Below are 27,021 nucleotides of genomic sequence, written 5' to 3' on the forward strand. Positions count from 1 at the left end.
AGATCAGGAGGATTAAAAAGGCTATTACAGTGCACAGCTTGTTCAGTGCCCCTAAACACTATCCCTCAAAGCTTTCTAGCAAAGGTTTTGTTATTTATTGCTACTGTCTGAGGAAGCCCATAATGTGATGAATGAAAGGTGATGAACAATTAAGATAAATGGTAGGATACCGTCTACCAGAAGAAGTGCTTCTATAAAACTATTCTCCTCCTTTGCACATTCTGTAAAATTCATCTGAAGTTCTAGCAAAACTAATACAACAGTATATTTTTTTCTTATAGATTGTCCCAAGGAGCGCTCCATTAGAAGGCGGAACAACACTTACAGTGTGTGGCTGGGACTTTGGATTCAGCAAAAATAATAGATTCGACTTAAAAAATACAACAGTTCTTATTGGAGGAAAGCCTTGTACTCTGGAAGTAAAAGTTAGCAACAAAAACAAGTAAGATACTTAAAATGTCCTGCATAGTAAATCACTTAGAGTCTTCACTTGCTGGATTCAGAGTAGCAGCCGTGTTAGTCTGTATCCGCAAAAAGAAAAGGAGTACTCGTGGCACCTTAGAGACTAACAAATTTATTTGAGCATAAGCTTTCATGAGCTACAGCTCACTTCATTGGATGCATTCAGTGGAAAATACAGTGGGGAGATATTATATACACAGAGAACATGAAACAATGGGTGTTACCATACACAGTGTAACAAGAGTGATCAGGTAAGGTGAGCTATTACCAGCAGGGGAGCGGGGGGCGGGGAAACCTTTTGTAGTGATAATCAAGGTAGGCCATTTCCAGCAGTTGACAAGAACGTGTGAGGAACAGTGTGTGTGTGGGGGGGGAATAAACGTGGGAAAATAGTTTTACTTTGTATAATGACACATCTACTCCCAGCCTTTATTCAAGCCTAAGTTAATTGTATCCAGTTTGCAAATTAATTCCCATTCAGCAGTCTCTCGTTGGAGTCTGTTTTTGAAGTTTTTTTGTTGAAGAATTGCCACTTTCAGGTCTGTAATCGAGTGACCAAAGAGTTTGAAGTGTTCTCCGACTGGTTTTTGAATGTTATAATTCTTGATTTCACATTTGGGGACAATGTATACCTTCAAATCAGCGGCACTGCTATGGGTACCCGCATGGCCCCACAGTATGCCAACATTTTTATGGCTGACTTAGAGCAACGCTTCCTCAGCTCTCATCCCCTAATGCCCCTACTCTACTTGCACTACACTGATGACATCTTCATCATCTGGACCCATGGAAAAGAAGCCCTTGAGGAATTCCACCGTGATTTCAACAATTTCCATCCCACCATCAACCTCAGCCTGGACCAGTCCACACAAGAGATCCATTTCCTGGACACTACGGTGCTAATAAGTGATGGTCACATAAACACCACCCTATACCGGAAACCTACTGACAGCTGTGCTTACCTACATGCCTCCAGCTTTCATCCAGACCACACCACATGATCCATTGTCTACAGCCAAGCTCTATGATACAACCGCATTTGCTCCAACCCCTCAGACAGAGACAAACACCTACAAGATCTCTATCAAGCGTTCTTAGAACTACAATACCCACCTGCTGAAGTGAAGAAACAGATTGACAAAGCCAGAAGAGTATCCAGAAGTTACCTACCACATGACAGGCCCAACAAAGAAAATAACAGAACGCCACTAGTCATCACCTTCAGCCCCCAACTAAAACCTCTCCAACACATCATCAAGGATCTACAACCTATCCTGAAGGACAACCCATCCCTCTCACAGATCTTGGGAGACAGGCCAGTCCTTGCTTACAGACAGCCCCCCAGACTGAAGCAAATACTCACCAGCAACCACACACCACACAATAGAACCACTAACCCAGGAACCTATCCTTGCAACAAAGCCCGTTGCCAACTGTGTCCACATATCTATTCGGGGGACACCATCATAGGGCCTAATCACATCAGCCACACTATCAGAGGCTCGTTCACCTGTGCGTCTACCAATGTGATATATGCCATCATGTGCCAGCAATGCCCCTCTGCCATGTACATTGGCCAAACTGGACAGTCTCTATGTAAAAGAATAAATGGACACAAATCAGATGTCAAGAATTATAACATTCAAAAACCAGTCAGAGAACACTTCAATCTCTTTGGTCACTCGATTACAGACCTAAAAGTGGCAATTCTTCAACAAAAAAACTTCAAAAACAGACTCCAACGAGAGACTGCTGAATGGGAATTAATTTGCAAGCTGGATACAGTTAATTTAGGCTTGAATAAAGACTGGGATTAGATGTGTCATTACACAAAGTAAAACTATTTCCCCACATTTATCCCCCCCCCCCCACACACACACACACTGTTCCTCACACATTCTTGTCAACTGCTGGAAATGGCCCACCTTGATTATCACTACAAAAGGGTTTTTTTTTTCCTTCTGCTGCTGGTAATAGCTCACCTTACCTAATCACTCTTGTTACAGTGTGTATGGTAACACCCTTTGTTTCATGTTCTCTGTGTACATAAAACCTCCCCACTGTATTTTCCACTACATGCATCCGATGAAGTGAGCTATAGCTCACGAAAGCTTATGCTCAAATAAATATGTTCGTCTCTAAAGTGCCACAAATACTCCTTTTCTACTTGCTGGATTGTAGCTCTCCAACAGCATCTGGCTTCCTCTAGTTCCCAGGTTTCAGACCCATACAGTAGTATAGAAACAGCATTAGTCTTGGACAACAGCCTCCTCAGAAAAGGGGAATCCATTGAGGACCTCCATGTTGGAGGTCTGATATCCTAGCTAAGGCTGATAGTTCTTTCAGTAGTCTTTTCTGTGATTGACCATGAGGTGTGCTGCCACATCTGTGGGACCTGACAAAGGTGAAAGGGTGTTAGGAAAGTTCTGCTTGTTTCTGTTAGTGAGATCCAAGAAGGTGGTAATGGATAACTGCTCTTCATAACTATGATACCTTAGTCAAGGTCCCATAGGGCTCGGTTTTGCCATCTCTCCCTTTCAAATTTGAGAAGCTGCCTGGGAGATGATGAGGGGATACATGCATTATTGTCACCAATAGTCTGATGACTCTTTGTACATCTCCTCTGCCTCAGACACTAAAAAAACTGTTTCCATATTTTCCTGATGTCTGGCAGAGACACCAGGATGAAAGTCTTAAGCTCACAGTAGACAAGACAGAGACATTGGTTAGCATCTTGAGGAACTGGCAAATTCTATGAATATTCTCTTTCAGCTGATGACATCTGCCTATATATTGATAAAGCAACCTGCTGTCTCAGGGTCTTGCTAGATACATCACTACCCATCTAGTTCCAGATAGAAAATGCCATGTATAGCCACTGTTGCTATCTTAAGCTGCGCAAAGATGTGCTCTTTCCTTTCTAATAGAGATGTCACTGCTATGCCATGATAACTCTCCTGAATAGTTTAACATGGCAAATAAAACAATTTAGGGAAAAGAAATTGACTATATATCTATATACATATATATAGATATAAAAATGTATTGATGCATATTGCCATCACATTCTAATTTATTTTTTCAGTAAAGTTTAAATTTAAAAAAGACGCTAATAGTTGTACATTTTTGCTGCCTGACAAAATTCAGATGTAAAGAGAAATTTTTAAAACAAAGTAACTATTTACATGTATAAGATACACTGGCTTTCTGTCACATACTCAGTGTTTTCAGAAATATAATATTCGATATATCAACATAATTTTCCCTGGCGCTATTCTAACACTATAGTGATGTGAAGTTTAGTGTGATACTAAAGAACTACAGTTCATTAGATTGTTATTTCTAAAGTATCCATCACTCAGATGGATTTATGATTTTTGTTTAGTATAGGTGCTATATTATTATGAGTTCATGTGACTCCATTTTCATATGAAATAGTCAATCCAGAAAACAAAATAAAAACCATCTTGTTTTTTATTTTTCAAAGGCTAGAATGCACTGTTGCTGCTGCAAAGAACCCCAGTTTTAATATAACCAGCAGTGTTTCAAGTGGACATGGCACATCTCCCTTCAACACGTTTTCCTATGTGGTAAGCACTCTGATTAAAATTGTAGTGCCAAAATTAATTTAATTATTCATTAAAACAGGAGATTAGATGGAGCATGGATCTGACCCAGCACAGCAATTCCTATGTTCCTATTTGTGTCATTGTTGCCTCATTAAAGTGCTAAGAATATTATGATTGTATCTTCTAAAATCCTTTTTTAAAGATATTGAAGCACAATTTAACAAGGCCATTTATTATTTTTACCCCTACAGAATCCTGTAATAACAAGTATCTCTCCCGCCTATGGTCCCAAGTCTGGTGGAACATTATTAACATTATCAGGGAAATACTTAAAGAGTGGAAAATCCAGAGAGATTTATGTTGGTGAGAAACCATGCACCTTAAAAAGGTATTATATTCACAAGAGTATTGTAAGAGTATTTGCTTTGTATTATGAATTGGGTTTGATTGAATGTTTTGGACATACAAAGTAAATGAATCCATCCCCTAATGCTATGTAGAAGTGGCACTGTAGTATATGTGCAGAGTATTTGAATGTGCTAGTTTTCTGTTCTGGTGTAGTCCCTTTGCCCTACAGGTCAGGAGATTTCACCTCTTCTGTAGTGCGTACATTTCACTACAGCCCAAGAGGAAGTAAAAAGGTGATGACAAGTTGTGATGATAGCTCCTGACTGGCTAAGAATTGCACACATCCTATTATTTTTGTCTGCCCCACCCCCATGCCAACCCATTTGTTCTTCTGGTCGATCTGTTATATCTTGTCTTTAAGACCATTGAGGTATTTTCTATATGTTTGTACAGTATCTAGCACAGTGGGGCCCTGACCTGTTTGAGGCCTTCCCCTGCACCAAGTCTCAGTTAACGCGGCTTCTGAGACTGGCTGCTGCAGGTATTGTTTTGCTGTGTAGACGTATCCTAAATGCTACCTCCGTATAATCATTAAATAATAATAATAGCTATAGGTTTTGGGTTGAGAAATGTCATGAAGTTCTCCCTATTTTTCTCATCTACAATAATAATATTTGTATTATTGTAGTGCTTAGCTCCAGTCATGGACCAGGACACTGTTATGCTAGGCGCTGTACAAACACTGATGTTGCATTTATTGTTACATACGTTGTGCCCAGTCCTATCCTTGGTTAAATGGGTGTGATGCATACTTAAGGTAATGGAAGTTGTACCCATTTTCTTTGGGGCAGAATTGGTCTAAATATTGAGTTTTTCCACATGGTTATGGAGAGACCTAATGGCAAAAACTCACACTTGTGGGACACATGAGAGAGCAATGGTCTATGTGTTAGTGTCAGAGTCAGAAGGGCTGTATTTCATTCCTGGCTCTGACACTGATTTAATGTACATTCTTGACCAAGTCATTTGAATTCTCTGAAACTCCATTTCCCAGTCTGTAAAATGGAGATACTTATCTTGCAGGGAAGCAATTGGATCTAAGGTGCAAAGTATTGTATTGTATATGTTTTTTTAAAATTATGAGAATTGCTCACGCAAAATAATGGCATACCTCCTCTGCAGATGTGACTGCAGGAAGTATGAAAAACACTTCAAAATAATGAAAATATTGTTGCCCATTAACAGCCTATTTCAGTTTGTTAAGGCAATGAGTTTGATTCTCCTCAGACTCGTACTTGTTTTACACTAGTGTAACTCCACTTATTTTGGTTAAGTTACTCCCGAGTTTCATTGGTGAAAGTGAAAGTGATGAGCCTTACATCCACTGATCTCTCAAACTACTGAATACATAAAGGCACAAGTTGACTCTCACCTCCTCCCCAAGACAAAGTGAGATAGCCTCCAAATTGCCACCATGGGATTACAATATGGTCTTTTGTCCTTGTTTTTTTTTAGTATTGACCTTTGTTCATTCTTCCTTCACCTTTTGAAAGGCCCTGTGACCTGTGCTGGGTGACAAACAATTATCTTAGGCCACTTCCACATGTACAGTATTAGGTGACTTTCAAAGCCTACTCAGTAAAAGCCCTTTGTCTCATTATTAAAGGCTATGGGCCAGATTCTCAACTGATGTAAATCAGGATAGATCCATCAGCTTCAGTGGCGCTATGGCAATTTACTACAGCCTTATGTGGCCATATATATGCAAGGTAGTTGGAATAGGGTTAAAATGCTAACATTCTCCAAGACCAAAATCCCAGTTTAACTTCACATAGCCTGTTTTTGGAGGGCCAAGATCATTATAGAGATTGTACAATGTCAGTCTTTTCTCATAAGAGCAGGACTGGGATGACAAGGACAAAGACATCTGAAAGACAGTTTAGCATAAATGGCATTATTGTCTCATCCTCATCTCATGTTTACTTTTGAGGTCCTGATCTTGCAATGTGAATTGCTTGTTTGGACCCCACTGGCAATTTGTGCTAGTGGATCCTCCTGCAAAATCAGGGCCCAATTTAGGAGTGTGTTTTAAACAGATTATGTGTTTTGTGATTATTGCAAGACAAGTTCCTCTCTTCTTCTGTAATTTCCTTTCAGTGAATCTGATAGCACCATAGTGTGTTACACACCTGCACAAAGAATTCCATCGGAATATCCTGTTAAAATGAAGATTGATTTAGCTACTCGAGAAGCTAAGGGTCATTTTACGTACAAGGAAGACCCTTTTGTTTTTAAAATTCATCCAGCTAAATCTTTTCTTAGGTGAGTAAAAGTGTCTCAAGTCAGCAGTGTGAAAAGGACAGACTCTTTTAAGCTGTGCTTTGAAAGCAATGTATAAAATACACTAGCAAATACTTAGGACTTTTTTCTATCTTCCTTTAAAATGCACATTTCCTTTTTTTGTTCTGGTGTATCAGAAATTAAATACAATTATTCAGTTTTGTAAATTATTTTTCTTTTTTCTCTTTTGTTCCTGTTTGTTTGGTTTTTTTATCATGAGTGTGAAAGAAACTTAATTCCCAGAAATAAATATCACTACTATAAGCTATATTTCAGCTTGTATTTCCTATTCCATTTGTATGTCTTTAATTTTGTTTCCATGCTGTAATTTGATCTAAAATATATTTGATTATATGGATTTTTCTAGAAAATACAATAGTAATGATTTATTTTTAATTTTTACCAGTGGTGGGAGCACAATCACAGTTCATGGAATCAACTTGAATTCAGTGTGTCTTCCTCAGATGGTGATCACTGTACCTAAGCTAGGAAAGAACTTCACTGTGGTGAGTCATCCTCCTGGGTGATAAAATATCATCTCATCATCGTAACCTGAATGACTCTGTTCTCTTTGGTCAGCCTGGCTTGTTTGTACCTTGTACCTTGGGGGCTTGATCCTGCCCCCATTGGAGTCAACAGAAGTGTCAAAGGGGAATTGGTCCGTGTGAGTAGAACTGAGCCCAGTGCCCCTGTGTCAGAGCAGGTAAGCCTAATCCAGCCAATTCAAGGGGGCTAGACTACAAGTGGGCCTATAAAGGTCTGCCAGAGGGCAGGAAATGAGAGAGGGAAGAGAATGGGTGGGACAGGCTGTGTCTGGGTCCCTGGAGCAATGGGTGCTCAGGGAAGCAGCCCTGGGACTACTGCCCCAGGAAGGAAATAGAGGGGACTCAAATTGGGAAGCTGCCAGGAGATGGAGGGCCAGAGACCAGTGGAACCTGAAGCTAGGGGGAAAGGAGTGAGTTAAAAGACTGTTTTCTATTATGGTACTTGGTTGGGGTCAGAAAATGAGCCTTCCGAAAGGAGACTGGGCATAATAGTGAGTGTTTGGAAGCTCGGGAGAAGCCCCTCCTTGTTACAGGGAGGTTTTCCATTGACTCCATTGGGAACAGGATCAGACCCAGATTTCATTATCCACATAATTCTGATTGATTCTGCTACATGCAACAAAGCTCAATGATCATTTGAAAACTAGATTTTTAAAATCTATTTAGCACTAATAATAATAATATCTTATAAAGGATGCTATAGAGGAGTTTTGCAATTTGAGAGCAATAAAATAGTGCAAAGTAAATAATTAAAGAAATTATAGGGACAGATTATGCTCCAATTGAAGCCAACTGCCAGACTGCCTTTGACTTTAATGGTGTGGGACTGGACCTGTGCTTGAGACATGAGTGATGATTCAACCCAAATTAAATTGCAAGTTACATTGCAAAGCACAGTTCAAAAAAGCAAACATAAAGGTAAGCACAAATAAGAAGTCACATCACACTTTTTTTTTAACATTTTAAATTAAATCATTGAAGAAGAATAAAACATTGGAGCCTGTTGCTATGCTCCTTGGGTTTTTGTGCTTCTCTGCCAGCCTACCTCCTGTTGAGTTTCACTGCCAGTCATTCCTCCACCAGTCTCTGCCCCCAGATTTATTCCTCAAGGCAGGTTCTGCATTGCAAAGGGAGAAGTGCGGGGGGAGAGACAGTTAATATTGACAGACTCAGCACTCAGATCCTGCAGGGGTTGGTGATGCAAAGTGGGCTTGGCTGCTGCCCTTAACCATGAGGAACGTTCACAGAGGAGCAACCATGGTGTCAAGAGAAGGAGGAGATATTACTCTTCCTTCCATTTCCCTCAGCTTGGATCCAGAGTATCCAAGTGCCCTGCATGTATATGACATAGGGCCACAGCTCCATGATGGGCAATATGTGTGCACAGAAGTTGACTTCCTCAGTGGGAGCTGCAGGAGGTGCTGGGTAGCCTGAAGCTTTAGAGAACACAGCAATTAGCCAGCTTTGGAGAGAGTTTGCTCTGCTCTGCCTGTTCTCCTCAGCCCTTTGAAGAAGTCAATGTTTGAGCTGGTCAAAAAAAATTAGCGGAATAGTTTTCCATCAGAAAATGCAGTTTTCTCAAAATCAGAATGTTTCACAACAAAATTTTTGACAGGAATCATTTAGGTTTTCTCATTTCTTTATGTCAGAATATTTCGTTTCAATAACATGAAAGTGTTTCATTTCAGCTTTATCATTTTGATTTATTTCACTTAGACTTTCCTATATTCAAGTGTTAATTTTAATATATATATATATATATTGTGTTTACTGTTTTATATTAAATATTATAACACTTTGACATTATCAAAACAAAACATTTCCCCTTATTGTAATAAAATGATTCTGCAATATTGAAAAGAAACATTCTGATGTTTCCAAATTGAATTTTTTCTGCATTTCTGTTCTATGATGTTGAAATTTTGACCCTTCCTTCCAAGTCAGATGGAAATCAGATTTTGAGAAGTTGGAATTTCCTTCCAAATGGAAATTCCATTTTCTGACCAGCACTAGTTAGTTTCAAGAATAGCACTAGCTCTGCAGAGGCCTTGCATTCCCTGATGAAGAACTCTCATAAGTCCCATCCCAGGCTGAGGATAGAAGGAGGAGAGAGGCTCCTTCTTTCTTGTGCGGTTATATAAAGGCTTTGTATAATCTGGCCTTACCATCTGGAAACAAATTTTGAACTCATGTGCCTGCCTGCGAAATGAAGTCCCTCTAACCTCTGCTGTAAGTCTTGTTAATGGATCTCTTCTGTCCCCTAAGCATTTGAGGTCAATATTTTCTCTTTGAAAGCCTATACTTTGCCTTGATTCCCTAATAGCAAATAAGTAGTCATTTGGGAATCTTTTACTGTAGAGGAATGGCCCATCCTCATCCCCATCCATTGATTTGGACAGTATATTCATACTCTTAACTTCTTCTATAAAGGAATGTCCCAGGGTGTCTGAGGTGCAAAATTAGGAAGTACTTAGATTTTTAGACAAAAACCTCCTCTACCGCCACAGCCTGTAAAATATAGTCAGTTGTCACATCTATGATCCAATATGGATTTGTCCTGCTATCAGGCCAGGTATTTTGTGGCTTTTGCATTGTAACAGCATAAGATCATCTCTTTTCTCATTATTATTTTTTCATTTCAAGCATTTACAAAACTGGGTCCACAATATCTAGCCCCTTCCATTGGATAGCCTTGAGAACCTTTTAATTGCTCCCCTGTGATGCTGCTCTCTCTCATCTATTCCCAGTCACCTCCCGTGAGATTAAAGGAATAGTATAAAAGCTTTCTCAGATTTGGGATATCATGAATCTATCCCTGTTTGTAGTACCCATCAAACCCTAAAGCCTGGGATCATGCGAGTCTAGAGTAGCTTTATGAGATAATGTTGGAGGTAACTTTGCTGGTTTATTCTATTCCATGGAAATCACAGAAGCTCATCTTTTCCTCTCTTGAAGAACTTTTGCTTGCCCCTAACAGATACTGAGGGTCAGATTCTCTAGCTGGATTACCTCAGTCATACACAGCAGCTGTAAGCCTGCTACAAATGCCCAGCAGAGAATTCCCTTGTTGGAGGGGAACTCCCTGCAGATGTTCATGGGCCCTGCATCTCTCCTGGTATATGGACTGTGCAGGAGGGGCAAAAGGGAGGAGTGCTGAAGATACACCAATCCTCCAGTGATGTAGAGTCCATGAAAGACCCTAAGCCAGTGGTAGAACTGGTAGCAACTGAAATTTCTATTGAGGCCGGTCTGGCCTTCAGAATTAGGAACCCAAAATCAGGTGAGGCTGTAGCTCTGTCTACTGTTTGGCGCAGAGATCTGACAGCTTGGAGTTTGTACCGTCTGGAACAGACACTCTTTTTCTGTATTTTCATCCAATAAGATGACTAGAAGAGAAATAGGGGCAGATGCCACTGAATCATTAATACCCACTTGTGCAGCAGCCTAAACAGCAGCATCTGTCCTTGCAAAGGCTGGTGCATTCTGTGACAGATCTTCATGATCAACAGACCAAGTAAGGTTACCTCTGACATTCTCACCAAGAGAGAAAATCCTGTTGAGATGGGAGACTATACTCCCCAAGCCAGCCATTGAATTCCTATCCCTACCTCTCATTTTGTCGTCTACCAGATTACTGAGAAATCACCCTTTGGACTCTGAGATACAGATATCTAGGGGAGCAGAGACAATATAAAAGTCTCCCAAATTGCTGTAGATCTCATCCATCTTTCATTCATCATTGGAAAACTCCAAAATTTTAGACTCTGTGTCAAAGGTGAAGTTCTCCTCTCTGCCCCTTCTGACAGTTTCAAATCACATGGTATCTGGGTCAGCTGCTGGGTGACCCCTTAAATGTGGAGAAATATTTCTGCTCTTTATCCTGTTGAAAAAAATCAAACTGTGGATTGAAGTTCAGATTCTGTAAATCAAGCTTTCATTAATTGCCTCAAGAGTCACATTTTATGAAGGCAAAAATACATATCTTTAAGTGGTGAGTCAAATACATTAAGCAAAGGGTCATTATTCTCCCCTGGGTAAACTTATTTGCTATATGCTTGTGAAACACTCCACATTTTTGGCATCTTTTCTTCCTCATTTTCTTCTGATGCAGATTATAGTCATAAGCAGAACACAGGTTCAGCTTTTAAAGTAAATGTATTTTAAAACCTAATTAAATAAAAGTTAAAGGTGCTGCCTGATAGGCAGTATCTTAATTGAGTAGGCAATTGATTGAATTATAATTCTTTCCTTATAGATTCTCAATCCAATATTTCTTGAAAACTAAACCATCATATTTTTCAATTGCTAAAACCAATTTCAAGGTAAAAATGTCATGTCAAATCACGTAACAAAAAGGGCATTGCAAATAAGATTTATCTTGACCTTACCAATCAGTCACATTGCATCACCTCTAAAGAGTATTATTAGATTTTTATCATTCTCTGAGAGCATCCCCTTCAGAGACCGGCCTGATAAAGTAGCTGGCTTCAGAACCAATTCCAACAGATAGCCACAAACAAAGTTATGAATACCACTGCTATTGATTTAAAAGACATCACTACTGTACAGTAGATAAGATGTGTAATGAATTCACATTAATCAAATAAGAATAATGATTACCTAAGATGTATTTGGTTGTTTAAACATATGTATTTTAGTGATGACTTGCTGACCAGCACAATGCTATAGGAATCTTTAAAAAGGATAGTCATAAATAAGGAAAAAATAGCTTGATTCTATATTTTCATCATACATTTGTTATTAACACATTGACTCAAATTATCTTCTAGGTCCATTAGACACAGTAAAACTTGAACTACAGTACATGGCCCATCACTCAGCATTCAGAAGTAAACATACCAGAGCACATCCTCAGCTGGAGTAAATTGCTATGACGATTTACATCAACTCAGGATTTGACCCCACCTTGTTTAATAGTTATTTTTAACAATTCATTTATACTAGGCTAGTCAGTTTAATATATTAGGGTGTGTTAGACCTGAGTTCATAGACTTGAGTCAAAAAGAGAATCCTACAACAATGTTCCATTGGGCCAAAGAAACTTGGTTATGTTGCACAAGACAAGTGAGCTGGCCTTGTTGGGGACCAGACAGAGATGGTAACCGCCGGAACAATTTACCAAGGGTCATGGTGGATTCTTTATCACTGACAATTTTTAAATTAAGATTGGAAGTTTTTCTAAAAGATGTGCTCTATGAATTCTTCTACAGCCTGTGTTATACAGGAGGTCAGACTAGATGATCACAATGGTCCCTCCTGGCCTTGGAATCTATGAATTATTAACTCTCTGTATGCCCCAAGCCAGCTGAATTTGAAAAGACATTACAGGGAGGAAGGCACCTGCATGTAGTTAAGTCCAGGGTGTTGACTTTTGGGCCTGTTCCTGCTCCCATTGAAGTTGATGAGAGTTTTGCAGGCCCTTCAGTTAGAGCTTGACATTGCAGGGCGAAAGGCCCACACCAAATATCTGAAGGGAGGCCCACGAGAGCAACAAGAGAGAGAGAGAAGCACCCATTTAGAATATGTTCCTGTTACGTGTGTTCACATTAATCTTCAGCATCCCAGATTGTCTTAACAGTAAGAAAAGCTATCTCCTTTCTCCCTACAGCATGGGCACAAATTTAGTTTTGAAATTCTGCTCTGCCTTAGACTGTTCCATAAACCAGAAAGAAGGGGTTCTGAGCAGGATTTAAAACTCAGATCTCCATGCACAGGAAAACTGGCAATATAGCAACACTGGGACCAACGCTGGTCAAAAAAAAGGGGGAATTTAAAATGTATTCTGTTAAATTCTGAGCAGCTCTCTGGGACATTTCTGCCACCTGTTGGTTTTTCAGAAGGACACCAGGATAGTTCTTTAAAAAAATCAAAGAAACCTGTAACTACTAGAGAAATTGGGGTTTTTCACTGCAGAACTGAAGTTCAATAAGTGTTATACTGTCAGTTAAAATACAGTTTTCATGCCAACAGCAGTAGATCACCTTGTGACCAGGGAGCCAAGTAACAAATGCAACTGAAATATAGAAAAGAACATAGTTTAGTTGTACTATAAAATTATGGTGCTTGATTCTACACCTTCTGTTGCACCCCAGAGATCACGCTGGTGTCAACAGGAATGTGTAGGTATATCTGAAGGCAGAGTATGGTCCATAAAACCAAATAGCTCTTAGTTACATGGGTGCAATTCCCATTATCTTCAGTGAGAGCTGCAACCATTTAACTGAGAGCAGAACTGGGCCCATAGTCCGTAGCTAAGTAAAACTTGTAGTACAGATTTAAAACTCCAGTGTTCCTTTCCAGATTCTTGGAAAAATGTTGGCAGGGCTAAGATTTCACACTTTTAGGTATGAAAACATGAATTACTGTGGTGATAAGAAAAAGTGCTGATCTAGAGACAAATAATTTAATCCCAAGCTAATGTGAGTAAATAGCTTTAACCATTATTATACTAATTTGATACAGAGCGAAATTGTACTGCATTAACTTGGTATGAAAGAAACAAATGGAAATTATTTCAAGGCAACATTCAGACTGGATTTTATAATGAGAACCAATATAACTAAAAAGGAGTATTTTGGCTCTATTTATGTATGCAGAGTTATTCAACAGTATATTGGTTTTCTAAGGATTTGGGTGGGGGTGTTAGAGTACAGAACACTAGGGGCAGCTGTAGGGTGACCAGATAGCAAGTGTGAAAAGTTGGAGTAGGGGGGTAATAGGCACCTATATAAGACAAAGCCCTGAATAACAGGACTCTCCCTATAAAATCAGAACATCTGCTCACCCTAGCTGGTAGTGCTAAGAACCATCATTAATGTCCCAACTGTCAGCCATGCTACAGACAAGTATAGTCTCTAAGAAGTGGCTGTTGTGCTGGAGGGTGCAGTGCACTTGCTTACCTTGGGGGACTTCTTGCGGAGCTGAAGTAACCCCATCTGCATATAAGCTGCAGGCAGCAGAGGGAATGGACTCAAAGTAGAGAATACAGGCTTCTGTAGGACGGACTCCTATTAGAGCCTCAGGGACAGTCACTATGCCCCCTAGATATGTTTACTGTAGATATAGGCCTTCCTTGCTTCCTCTGCCTCTTGACTAGGCCAAGCAAAAACTGGGGGCTCTGAACTGAGGGGGTGCTATGTGAGACAGTAGAGTTTCCAGGTGTCCAGTTTTTGACCAGAATGTCTGGTCGAAAAGGAAAACTGGCAAGATCTGGTCAGCACATCTGACCAGACACTAAAAGTTACCTGCAGTAACTGGCCTCGGCTACTGAGGGGTGGGGGTGGGAAGAGCAGCAGCGGCTGCTGGAGCCTGGAGAAGTGGCTTTGCTTAGCAGGTGCTGCTTTTCCCACCCCACAGCCTGATGGAGAGTACTGGCTGTCTCCCAGACTGGGCTCCAAAGTAGGTACCAGTGCCATCGAGGTGGGTAACCTGTCTGCCCCCCACCCCACTGTGCCCCGATTTCCCCAGCCCCTTGCTCTGGGGATCCCTCTGCCCTGCTGTGCCCCAATTTCCCCAGCCCCTCGCTCCAGGGACAGAGCCCCCCACCCTGCTGTGCCCTGATTTCCCCACCCAAGCCCCTCGCTTTGGGGACTGATGCCTGCCGTGCCCTGTTGTGCCCTGATTGGGCAGGCTCTGTATCAGCTCCTCCCAGCCTGGCTCTGCAGGTGGCAGGTGAGTCCCAGGGGATCGGGGGGGGGGGAACAGGGCCTCGGGGGAAGGGGCGGTCAGGGTGTTCAGTTTTCAGGGATTAGAAAGTTGGCAACCCTATGGGATAGAGGGGATTTTCTGATGGGGGGTTGTTTTGAGTCATGATCAAATGGGAGGGGTTTTGTGTGCATAGCCGGGCATTGCCCAGGATGAGGGTTTAGGGGAAGGAGAAGGAGAAGATTTCTAAGAAGTGAGTTCGGTTGCTGGGAGGGAATTGAGGGGGAAGGTTTGGCAGCGCTGAGGTGGGAGAATGGAAGGAGTAGGGGTTGGGAATGAGGGAACTGGTGAATGTAGATGAGCCAGTGGTATACAGTACGGAGCAGGAAGGCAAGAGTACAAGCAGTCCCGCAGAGACAAATACTCCTTTCTCTGTGCCCTGCCCTATACTGTAATGTGCCCTATGTTTTCATTCTGAAATGAGGAGGATGCAAAGTAGGGGAAGAGAGGGCTCCTTTCTTTCTCTTTTCCAATCAACCTCCTTCATCCTCCACCAAACCCCCTCCTGTGACATCCACCACCAGTGTCCTCGTTTGAAAATCTGGTTAACGTGTCAGAGGAAGCGCCACCTATTTTGGCAGCAACTGCCACTGCAAAATACCAAGTATTTTGTTAAGGTGAATATTGAAATAAATATTAAGTGCTGTGCTTTTGGTATTCATGTATTTCCTACCCTTGGCTTAGCTGACTCCTGTTTACACCCAATTGAAGTGCACAGTAGAGGAATGGAGATGAAGAGAGACATTGGTGGGGGTGGAAAATGAGATTTCAGAATTTGTTTTCATCCCTCATTGGAAAGAAATTGCGACCTTTCAAAAAATATTTGAGAGAAAGACCCACCCCAGAATAGCCACTAAGTCAATGGTTAGGGCACTCACCCAGACCCAGGTTCAAGTCTGCTCTGAACCTGCGAGCTATCATGGGGTGGGAGCTCTCTCTTTCTCTTTCTGACTAGAAAATTCCATCCTAGACCTGAGAAACCTTCCCAATGAATCAACGTGTTCCAATGAAAAAAGCTTTTGTCAAAATATTCCTGACCATCTCCAGTGGCAGCTCTACCATCCTCTCTAACCATTTTTGTTAAAAGGTATAACCAAAGACACAGCCCTTCAAAAGCTCATCCTGGGATCATTTTGTCTCAGCTGCTGTCAGGAAATACAGGTTGAAACGGATCCTGTAGCATACAACACACGGGCAGACTGCAGTGGTGCTCTGCATGGGCACATTAGTCCACCTGAGCATTGTATGTTGCAGGACTGGAGTCTTAACTATATAATTTTAAAAGAAAATTAGAGAATTTTTGGCACAGATTCTCATAGCATTTTTGGCAGCCATGTTCTGGTCACTTCATGTCACTTTGGCAGTATAAAGGCACTCCAGCAGATCTCCACATGGGAGGCCCTCTGACAGACACTGGTTATTTTGGGTTTTGGCTGAGTTGTGTCACTAGAGCAGTAACAAAGCAGCCAGAACATAATATACTGATGATCCTTGGCTTTGAGATTTACTTTCCATTAATTATCTGCAAAATATTCGCCTAAAATGTGCACACTGATGCTAGGAAATATGTTTGCTAATATACTTCCTCAAAAGTGTGCAAATGCTATCAAAGTGAAGTTTTTGCACTGATCACTCAGATCTAAGAAAAATGCTGCATAAGATGCATGATTTGATTTTTTTTATAGCAAGATACCTACTGCTCTGCAGCTTTTATAAACTTTATTTGAAAAGAGTTGGCAATTGAAGAATATATTTTAATGTAAGTATTTGTATGGTATTTGAAAATGTTTATGCACCTCCAGTATATTAAATGCATCTCTCTATTCTGTACCCCTTTCTTATTACAGACATGTAACCATCGTTCTAACACAGAGATAATCTGTTGCACAACTCCTTCACTGAAATCCTTTAATCTGCAACTACCTTTTGCAACAAAAGTGTTTTTCATTTTTGATGGAGTCAGCAACCAATACTTTGATTTTGATTATGTGAATAATCCTGTATTTAAACCTTTTGAAAAGCCAGTGGTGATCTCAAGGGGCAATCATAATATACTGGAAATTAAGGTAAGAAATGTTTAATGGTCTTTTAAATCATTGGCTTTGATCTACTAGACTCTATGCAGATAAACTGAAACACTATTCAGTAAACAATATTCTGTAATAATATTGCAGCTTACACCAGCAAATAGGTACTAAAACACAAACTATTTGTCATAATACTTATGTGTAGTAGGGGGCTGATGTGTAATGACTGTTTGGAGAAAAGATCTAAAGGATCTCTGCAGAAAAATGTAGGGAATTTTTCAGCAGGGAATATCTTGAGAGCATTGTTTTCTCCTTGTACCACATTCTTCTGAAGTCCCAGTTGTCATGAACTATAAAGAGCTGATTTCACAAATATGCCAGGGGTACACTTGGCACACCGGGTGGGAATGCAAAGGTGACTTTCCTGGTCCTCCAGGGACCCAGGGGCTAATTCAGCCCCAGTTCAAGTAAGAGCAGCCTCGGGACTGTTCTAAATTTCACCAGCTTTTAACAGCCTATTACAAGCTGTTATAACAGAATGGATAATCCAGAGCACAGCATACTCCAGCAATATCTCCTTCCCACCGTGAGCTCAGGAACACTTGGGGAATCTTCAGCTGCACAATTAAGAATTAGCAGGAGTAAAGATCTAGCTCAGAATTTGAAATGGTTGGTCTGTAGACTCATCTATTTCTCCTCTATGGTTTTGTGACCTTTCCTCTGGAGGAAAATGGAACTGCCTTAGCAGCACTGGCATTCTAGATCTTGGATGCAGGAATTACTGGGTGAAATTCTATGGCCTATGTGATGCAGGAGGTCTAACAAGATGATCTTAATGGTCCCTTATGGCCTTAAAATTTATGAATTTATGAAGGGTGCAAACTCAATACTGAGTGCATGTTCTGAGTAATCAGGCTGTGTGCACTGAGGCATGGCATTCTTAGTCCCAACCCAGCATATAGGGTTAATGCAGGGTGTGGGTGTACTAGCAGACACAGCCCAGGCTGCGTGCTTGGAACTAGAGCTGGGCAAAGAAAGGAAATTCCACTGTGCAGAGGATTTCGATAGAGCAAAATCTGATTTCATTGTGATTCAGAATGAAAACCAAAAATTTCAAAATTCTCCACAAAACGGAGGTTGGGCTGAGCTGTGAGGCAGCCCACCTGCCAGACTGTCCTGGAGCCATGAATCCTGGAAGACCTGGGGTCCCTGACTCCGCGACAGTCCAGCAAGTAGGCTGCCAAGGAATCAGGTGAGCAAGCTGCCAGGAAATCAGGCAGGATTCTGTCAGACCCATGCCTGGGTTCCATTGGATCTTCAACAAAATTCAACCATGTCCACAAAACATTTCGATTTTGACTAATCAGCAAATTCTGACAAAAGAGCTTTTCATTGCCATTTTCCCAACCAGCCTCACCTGGAACCCCTGCCCACACAATCCTCTCTCCTTCAGCTGGAGAGACCCTCTACAGCATTCAGCTATGCAGCGTACAGAGAGAGCATGGAATCTCTCTCTCTACCCAGCTTCTTCATGCAGTGGCAACATAGCATTGCCATTGCACTCCTGGTCTTGCACACTCACTGCGTGGGGGACAGGCTGCTCCCATAGGTGAAGATGTGGGATTTGGTGCTTCCCCATTCACTCCATGCTTTCTTTTGCCCACCTAGCTTAGTCCCAACAACTATATTTACCATTTCCTCCTCCAAGAGGGTGTCCTGTTTATGCTTCGTTGGAAGCAGTCATGAGGTTGAGGAGTTTGGTTTAGGACTGGCTTATTGGAGGGTGACCGCAATGACACTTCAGCTCTGTTGGTTTACCTTGTCATGGTGCCGTAAGCAGCTGCCTTCTGAAGCCCAATGCCCGGATGATTTCCTGGCAACCAACTAAAGAATGATGTTAGTTGAAGCTGGTCTCCTAGAATAAAGCATGAGCAGGAGGCAATTTAACATCTTCCTCCAAATAAAATTAGTTATAGTGGGATGCTTCCATCTAAACACTGAGGCGACTTTAGAATTTATGTTCAGGAGCCAAAAGATCATTATAAGCCGTACTGGCAACACTTTCCCCTCGCCCCTGACACACAGATAAAATCACACACACGTAAGTTTACATGCCTCATGGTCTTATTTTGAGCAATAATTAAGCAACCACAGCATGAAATTAAATGGCAGCTTGCTTCAGTGAGCAAACTGTTCTACCAAACCAAAGTTCTTTTATCTTTTTCTTAATTAGTTTTAGAAGTGGGGAGAGCTTTTATCACGAGTTTTTCAGTCGGATTAATCTAGTGTGACACATTTAGCTTCCAACAAATGACTGGATACTGACTGAAAGGTTCTCTCTGGTTTCCCTTGATGAACACAAGATGTTTTATAAGAACATATTGCTCAGAAAAACTATACTTATTCAATTGCTTTATCTAGGACTTTGTCCATCTGGGCATTGTATTCCTGGAGTGCCAGATGTTTTTTGTCTTCAGTGGAGGGCTTCCAAAACTCCATATTACACTCTGTGTCTAGGTCCCTCATCACAGCCATCTTCCTTTGCCAGGTATATGACTCTCTTTGAAGTCTATCAGTGCTACTCATAGGCTGGTCAGAAGGGTCATGGTAGAGTGACATGAGGCACTCTCTTGGTCAGTTCCCACCCAATGAGCTGAGCACACTGCTTCTGAAACGCTCCCATCTCCTGTCAACTTGCAAAGCACACAAGTTAGGATAAATCTTATTGTCTGTCAATCTAGGACAACCAAAAACTCAGTCTGGATAAGAAAATGTAATTACTTATTGCCAGCCAAAAGAAGTCAGTGACCCGTTCTTATGAACTTTGGGCCTGCTGACTGCCCAGTGCATCCTAGCTGTAAATGAAAAATGACCTCCTGTCCAAGTTTGCTTGTGAACATCACCAGACTGCAGAAGGAATGGATGATTTGTCCACATGGCCGGCTCCTTTTGTTGAATTCCTTCTCTGGCACTACTCAACAAATTGCTCCGTATCATATGTATAGGCTAATTATACATGTTTTCATCTTCCAGCCTCCCAAATGCAATATCTGTCTATTCTTGGGTATTTCTGTCATCCATTATCATAGTACATAACTGCAGTCCAGTGGCATTCACAAGGAAGCCACAGGTACAGACCAATGTTTGTTTTAAGCCTCGGTTGGACATGCCGGGCAAGCAGGGCAACAAGGAATTTTAACAGCCTATCAGATCAGGTCAGCAGCTTGTCCCAGCATGTAGGAAGTGACAGGCAAATACACAGAAGTAGAAGAAACAGCTGCAACCGACTCCATAGCAGTTCTAGGTCAGAATTATCAGTGAGACACTTTAACTTGCCTTAGCTCTGCATGTGATCATTACTTAAGATTCTCTTGAAAATGCCCATCAGTGCTGTCCTGAGTCAGAGGCAGGCTATTTAATTAAGTGCTGCTACATCTGAGCCCCTACAAGATTGTGCACAAGTGCACTACACTCTCTGGAGCAGCTGTTCTACAGGAGTTCATCAGCTTAAAGAACTAGACAATTCAATTAACAGTGTAAATGGGACAGAGAACTGGGCCAAAGGTAGTTTCAATTGACTCCAGTTGTATCTCTGTAGGGCCAGTCCCCCAGATTCCAGAGTATTGTCTGAGTCCACTGTCCTCACCACCAACACGGATTCCTCTCATGCTCTTACTGCAGTTTTATATCAGCTTCAATCCCCATTTCCATTCAATTTCTAAGCAGAGACTGAGCAACAGGCCCAAGGCTTTGCCTGATCAGAGCTCATACACACATACCAAACCAGAGACAGACTACAAGTATTACTTATATATAGCAGGACTTGATTTCTAAACAGAACTCATTCTGGCCATGGAAAATATTGGGACCATCACAATTTTATGTCAAACAATCAAACTTGACACGTCTGCCCTGGAAATCAAAGATAGAAGTGATCTATTAAGCCTCTTTGTCCATTCCCAGTCCAGTGTAGGATGTTCCCTGTGGGGTAATCTTAAGTGTCACTGCCTCTTGGTGTGGTCTTTTTCGGGGTCTCAGCTTCTTCTGACTGACTCTTCTGAGCTTGGTCTCAATCAGGTCAGTTCCTGGATCTTCACATCCAATTAAGTCCATCAGCCCTTCAATTTTAGGGCTTGCAGTCTCCTTCAGTCTCCTGGCTGTTTTCTTGGAGGCAGCCTGGTGTAGAGCTGTCACCCCTTTGCTAGCTCAGGCCTTTCTGCCTCCCCTTTCCTTCTCTGTGCTCTCCCCTTCATAGCAGATCTTGTTTTCTCTATTGGTTGTAGTTGTGGGTGCCTGCCTCCAGGATTGGTAGTTCTGGCAGCTATGTCAGGGTGTGATCAAGCCGCTTGTTTGTAAACCAGAGAGACTCTCCTCCCGCCTCTGTCTATGCGTAGTATGGAGTTTGTAGTCCCCATTACATTAAGAAGCTTGTCCAGTCCATTTTTAAATGACTCTATTGATCTATCTCCTTCTATGTCCTTTAGCAGATTGTTACAGTCTAGAATCTTCCCATTCGGAATTATTCTGACATTAAGCCTGCATCTTCCATTCTTAAATTGCATTCCATTATTCCTACTTATGATCTGTAGGACCATTCTAATCCTTCAGTACTGTTCAACATGCTTCAGATACTCATAGATGTGGGAGCAAATGGTATATGTAGTTGGTCTGTGATGGCTATTCCAAGTAGTAACTAACTGCCCCGTCTGGCTTGAAGAGGCATCAACTATTAAAAACAGGGTGGGGATGGGTAACAGATTTTTTAAAAAAAACAAAAGAACTAATATGAAAGGGAATCTTATTCTCCTACGCCGGTAGTAATCAATAGGCACTCCCATCTATCCTTAAATATGTGACACATTCTGTGGTCCTTAACTGAGCAGAATTGCCATTGAATAAGAGGCTTGATTAAGGATCTTAGAATTTAATCCTACAAATGTATCGTATATTTATTATGATCTGCTATGCATGGGTACAGGGATCTGCTCCCATGGAATTCATTGCAGTGTTCTTCAGCGCTCCTTTCTTAGGGAAAATAATAATAATTAATAATAAATCCATAGCTAGCCAATGTAAAGTGTGTTCTTATTACTGTTACCCTCAGCCTGCCTGCCCCACTTCCCTCTGATTGTTTGTTAAAATTACTCTTTGTGTTTTGTCTCAAATTAGATTGAAAGGTCTTCATGGCAGGAGTTGTATCTTCTTAAATATTGTATGCTGCCCACCACCAAGGGGGCACTAATCCTAGACAGGATTTAAGTTGGACAGCCCTGTTTTAAATGTTTTTTCCCTGTCGGTACAGAGACAAAAACGGCAGTGGTTATGTTTGCTATCATGGCTGGGGGACTATGACAGGACGGAGTCCTGATCCTGTCTCTTTTCTAGCCACAAACCACTCAGAGGCTTTCTTCTGGTCAAACACCTTTGCAATTTATTTAGTGTTCTCCCCACCACCCTTACAAATTTGCACAGCTCTGTATTTACAATAGCTTACTCTCCTTAGCTCCTTACAAGGTATCTTCCACCTGAGAGATCTCTCTTGGCTCTGATCCTGAAAATGCTACCAGTCTTTCTTCCCCCATGGGCACTTCCTTCCTGTGCCCTTCTACCTTCTGGGCTAATTAGCCTTGCAGCACTCTCCTGCCCATCCCCAATCTATCAACTGGGCACAGCTTTGCCCCATAGGTTCACTCCAGGGCAATTTAATTGTTGATACAGCAGTACAGCTGCTGTTGCCCAGCACACTATCACAGGGACACCATTTTGAAGAATGCACTGCTCTTCCCCCACCATTGTGACCTTGTACGCACTGTGCGTGCAAGGTCACACTGGCGGGGTGGAGTCTCACAGCCGGGGGCAGGTCCATGCTATTCCCGGAAGTACCCGAATGTTCAGTATTCTGGGGATGCATGAGTGGCCACCCTCCTTAATCCTGAGCAGGGCCTTTGGGCACTAACATGATACAAGTAGCAATAATAATGATTATTCATCTTACTCTGGATATAGTCAAGGGCAGTTTTCCTGGGTAAGGAGTGCAGAATGGGGTCCTTTTAATGCTGTCATTTTTACTGGTAAATGCTCATCTTTGGCTTGTAGAACATGTTTCTTTTTATCCAATTTACTGGGGTGACCATATTTCCGAAAGTGAAAACAGGATACCACAAGAGGCTGGCCCGAGACCTCACCCATCCTGCATGGAGCTGGCCCAAGCCCTCTCCCGCTGCATGGCGCTGGCCTGAACTGCCAGAACGTCACTGCTCGCCCAAGCCCTGCCACCTGGGGCTGGGGCTGATAGCTTGAGCCTTGCCCCCTGGTGTCACCACATGCCCCCCGACTGTTCCTCTGCACTCTCCCTAGGGAGGTGCACCCTACTTTTTTGGCAAAACCAGGCATTTGTCCCATTTGCTCTTGCCAACTGATCATCAGCAAATGCCTAGTTTTGCCAACAAAAGTCGGGACATCCGGGATAGGACTTAAAAAGGGGTCTGTCCCAGCCAAAATAGGATGGTCCTACTATTTGCCCAATTCTATGAGAGCAATTCGCTCTCAAGTTTCACTCCCTTTGTAAATATAATGTATCTCCCCTCGCCATTTGCAAAACAAAATGTTTGAGATGCCTACAATGTAGTGGATAACAGAATGCCAGTTTTGTGTAAACATGGCTATATAATGCTTCCTTTCTCATGTGAATTATGCAAAAATGTGAGACAGTTAAAAAAACCCAGCAGAATATGTTCCTTGGATGTTTACATTTTTAGAAATCATGTGGGTTGCATGAGTGTAACTGAGAACAGAGTTTGGCCTTAAACATTTTACTTCCCTTTTTGTTTTTCTGCCAAATTGCCATTTACATTAACAGAAATTAAACATGTACATTGGCTGGGCCATAGAAGACCAATTGTGTAGTATTTTGTTTGATTTCATAATTGTTGCTTTTGCCACCATAAAATAACATTTTCTGAGTCAATAGTAGAGCATCTCCTTAAGAATTATATTAAATGATTGTTAATGTAATATTTTTTAAATTTTTTGTAGGGAAATTACATTGATTCAGAAGCTATTAAAGGCGAAGTGCTAAAAGTTGGAAATAGAAGTTGTGAGAACATCTACTTACAGTCTGAATCAGTTTTCTGTATGATTCCCAGAGATCTGCTGAAATTGCACAGTGAGCTAAATATAGAGGTGGGATACCCTCGCTCCATATATGATGTAGCTAATAACGATCCCACTGGAATTATGGTGCCTGCAAACTTAAAATGCAAATCTAATCCTCATGTTGGTAGTGGTTTCAGTTCATGAACTTTCCCTTTTGTGTGTGTGTGTGTGTGTGTGTGTGTGTAGGTCTTATTATTTCTAAGTTCCAGCTTTCTTCAGAAAAATGTGAATTCTTTTATGAGAAACGTGATTATTATCTGTATTGTGGTAGCACTTAGGAGCCCCAGTCATGGACCAGGACTCCATTGTATTAGGTGCTGTACAGACAAACAACAAAAAATGGTCCTTGCCGCCAAAGAGATTACAATCAAATTGTAAGACAAGAGACAACAGGTGGATGTGGACAGATAGACAGGGAAGCAGGTGGAAACCATGAGGCAACAGTTTTGGTCCTGATCCTGCAGGCCTTCCTTGGAGTCAATGGGATCAGGCACTTTGTGTAGAAAAAGCATGAAATAACCTGTTCTCCACCTACAACAATTCAGTTTTATTAGTTTGATAAAATCCAGATATTTAGGACAAGTACTTGAACCCAGGTCCTTCACCCTCTATGAACCAAAACCTGGTCCTACTGAGTTACTGATAGTGTTGCCATTGATTAAAATAAGGCCAGGATTTGACCCTGTGTTGATTCATATGGCATTACAAGTATCTTTCAAAATTGTTGAGAAAATTGTTGAGAAAAGACAAAAATCACAAATGATGTTCCTTTAAACTATGCAGCTTATACATTATGGGCCTTGTCCTGCTCCACTGAAATCAACAATGACTTTAGAGTGAATAGGATCGAAACCTACAGTATGACTTTCATTTAGTTTGGTGGTCCCCAAACTTTTTATGTCATGGTCCCCACTTACCCATAATGTAATTTGTCTGTGCCCTGCCAGGAGCAGGTCTGAGACCACACCCAGAGCCACAGCTGGGAGCGAGAGCCACAGGCGGGAGTGGGGCCAGGGCTGGGGGCCACAGTCAGGGGTCAAGGCCAGAACCAAGCTTCGGTCAATGCCAGGAGCCAAACCAGGGCCTCTGCTGGGGGCGAGGCTGGGGCTGGAGCCGGACTGAAGCTGGGAGGCTCCCTCCACACTTTCTGTGGGGGCTGGCCCAAGCCCTGTCACACCCCTCTTAATGTTCCTTGGTGCGCCCTGCAGTTTGGGGACCACTGATTTAGATGGTAAGCTCTTTGGGGTAAGGATTGTTTGCTTGTCGTTTGTTCGTACAGCACCTTTCACAATGTGGTCCTGGTCCATGACTTGCCTCTTAAGCTCTACCTCAGTACAAATAAAATAATTATATTAGACAATTTTTGTTAAAAGCACAGGCACTAATTCTTGGATATAGAGCTGGCAAACTATGACATCAGATGTTCTCCTTATGCTTTCCCTTTGGCAAATACATTTTCATAGAAGATTGAAAATGCCATGTCTCTCATATTTTATCTATGTATATATGATATTAAATACACACACACTTTTACATTTATGTCGTTGGTTATGTAACTTATTTAATCAGTTCTATTATGTCCTATTTCCGTAACCCTTTGACTCCTAACAACCACAGGTGTGGCACATTCTACATGTGGAAGCAAAGAGGTCAGTAGTGAAGGGGTTAATCATGTTGTGTACTTGTTTACTGGCAAAAAGTCTTGGAAATTGCTGTCTGCCCAGCAAAGAAGACATTTTGCACTTTTGATGGACTAATCCTTCATTACAGTACCCAAAGGACTGACTTCCACACAAGAAAGACGAAGGATTGCCAAATGCATTCCAGTTGACTGAGATAGTGCCATGTGTCCTAAAATAATTTTGCCCTGGTAGCTGGTCAGTGTTTGTTTGCTTGTTTTTTTAAAACTTGTTGACTAGCTAAAAATTGTCAAGGATAGAATCACATGACGTTGGGAACTGTGCTACAGGAACTGCAGCATATTTCAGCCAGAAGGACATGTACTAGGGCTGTTTTAAAATCAATTACAGGTTTTTTCCTATAAACCCCCACTTTTGCCAGTGCAATTTGAGTAAAAGGTGATTAACACAAAATGGCCATTTAGACTGTAAGCACTTCAGAGCTGGGAGGGATAGCTCAGTGGTTTGAGCGTTGGCCTGCTAAACCCAGGGTTGTGAGTTCAATCCTTGAGGGGGCCATTTAAGGATCTGGGGCAAAAATTGGGGATTGGTCCTGCTTTGAGCAGGGGGTTGGACTAGATGACCTCCTGAGGTCCCTTCCAACCCTGATATTCTATGATTCTATGACTGTCGTCTTTGTTCTGTGTTTGTGCAGCGCCTATCACCATGGGCGGCAGGTATCATAGGCCAGCGAAGGCTAAGTCTCCCCTAACCCAGGCCTCTGGCTCCACCTATGCTCTGCCCCAAGGCCCTGCCCTCACTCCCCCTCTCCCCTGAAGCCACTGCTGGCTCTGCTGTGGCCAGTGGCCCAGGGCAGCTCTGTCCGGCCAGTGGCCCAGTTCTCGGACAAGCCAGCAGCCTCGTGCTCAGGCCCACTGGTGGCCCAGTGCTTGGGCCCACTGGCATGGCTGAGACAGATGGGCTGGGGCTCCTCCAGCCACAGGGCGGGGTCGGGGCTCCTCCAGCTGCAGGGGGGTGGCTCGGGGCTCTAGCAGGCAAGGGCAGGGTCTCGGGCAGAAGGGGCGGGGCTGGGGGCTAGCCTCCCCAAAGGGGACATTCACCTGCTGCCTATACCTATCACAAAGGGGTTCTGGTCCAGGCATGCAGCTCCTATGTGCTACATAATGCAAAGAACAAAGTAATTGTCTGTGTGTGCAAATGCTGAGTTTCA

At 42.1% G+C, this 27,021-nt stretch overlaps 1 protein-coding gene across 3 annotated transcripts in view; it reads left to right on the plus strand.

The window, feature by feature from the left end:
* Window positions 1-27,021, plus strand: part of MET (MET proto-oncogene, receptor tyrosine kinase) — a 118,843-nt gene that overhangs the window by 74,848 nt on the left and 16,974 nt on the right. For all 3 annotated transcript variants that reach the window (XM_084617760.1, XM_084617759.1, XM_084617758.1), the window contains exons 6-12: window positions 282-442; window positions 3,950-4,052; window positions 4,283-4,419; window positions 6,537-6,701; window positions 7,126-7,225; window positions 16,837-17,055; window positions 24,052-24,198. In XM_084617760.1, the coding sequence (XP_084473886.1) occupies window positions 282-442; window positions 3,950-4,052; window positions 4,283-4,419; window positions 6,537-6,701; window positions 7,126-7,225; window positions 16,837-17,055; window positions 24,052-24,198 (1,032 nt within the window). The remainder of the gene's footprint in view (window positions 1-281; window positions 443-3,949; window positions 4,053-4,282; window positions 4,420-6,536; window positions 6,702-7,125; window positions 7,226-16,836; window positions 17,056-24,051; window positions 24,199-27,021) is intronic.

This window comes from Lepidochelys olivacea (assembly GCF_965140295.1).
Source record: "Lepidochelys olivacea isolate rLepOli2 genome assembly, chromosome: 1".
Lineage (NCBI taxonomy): Eukaryota > Metazoa > Chordata > Testudines > Cheloniidae > Lepidochelys > Lepidochelys olivacea.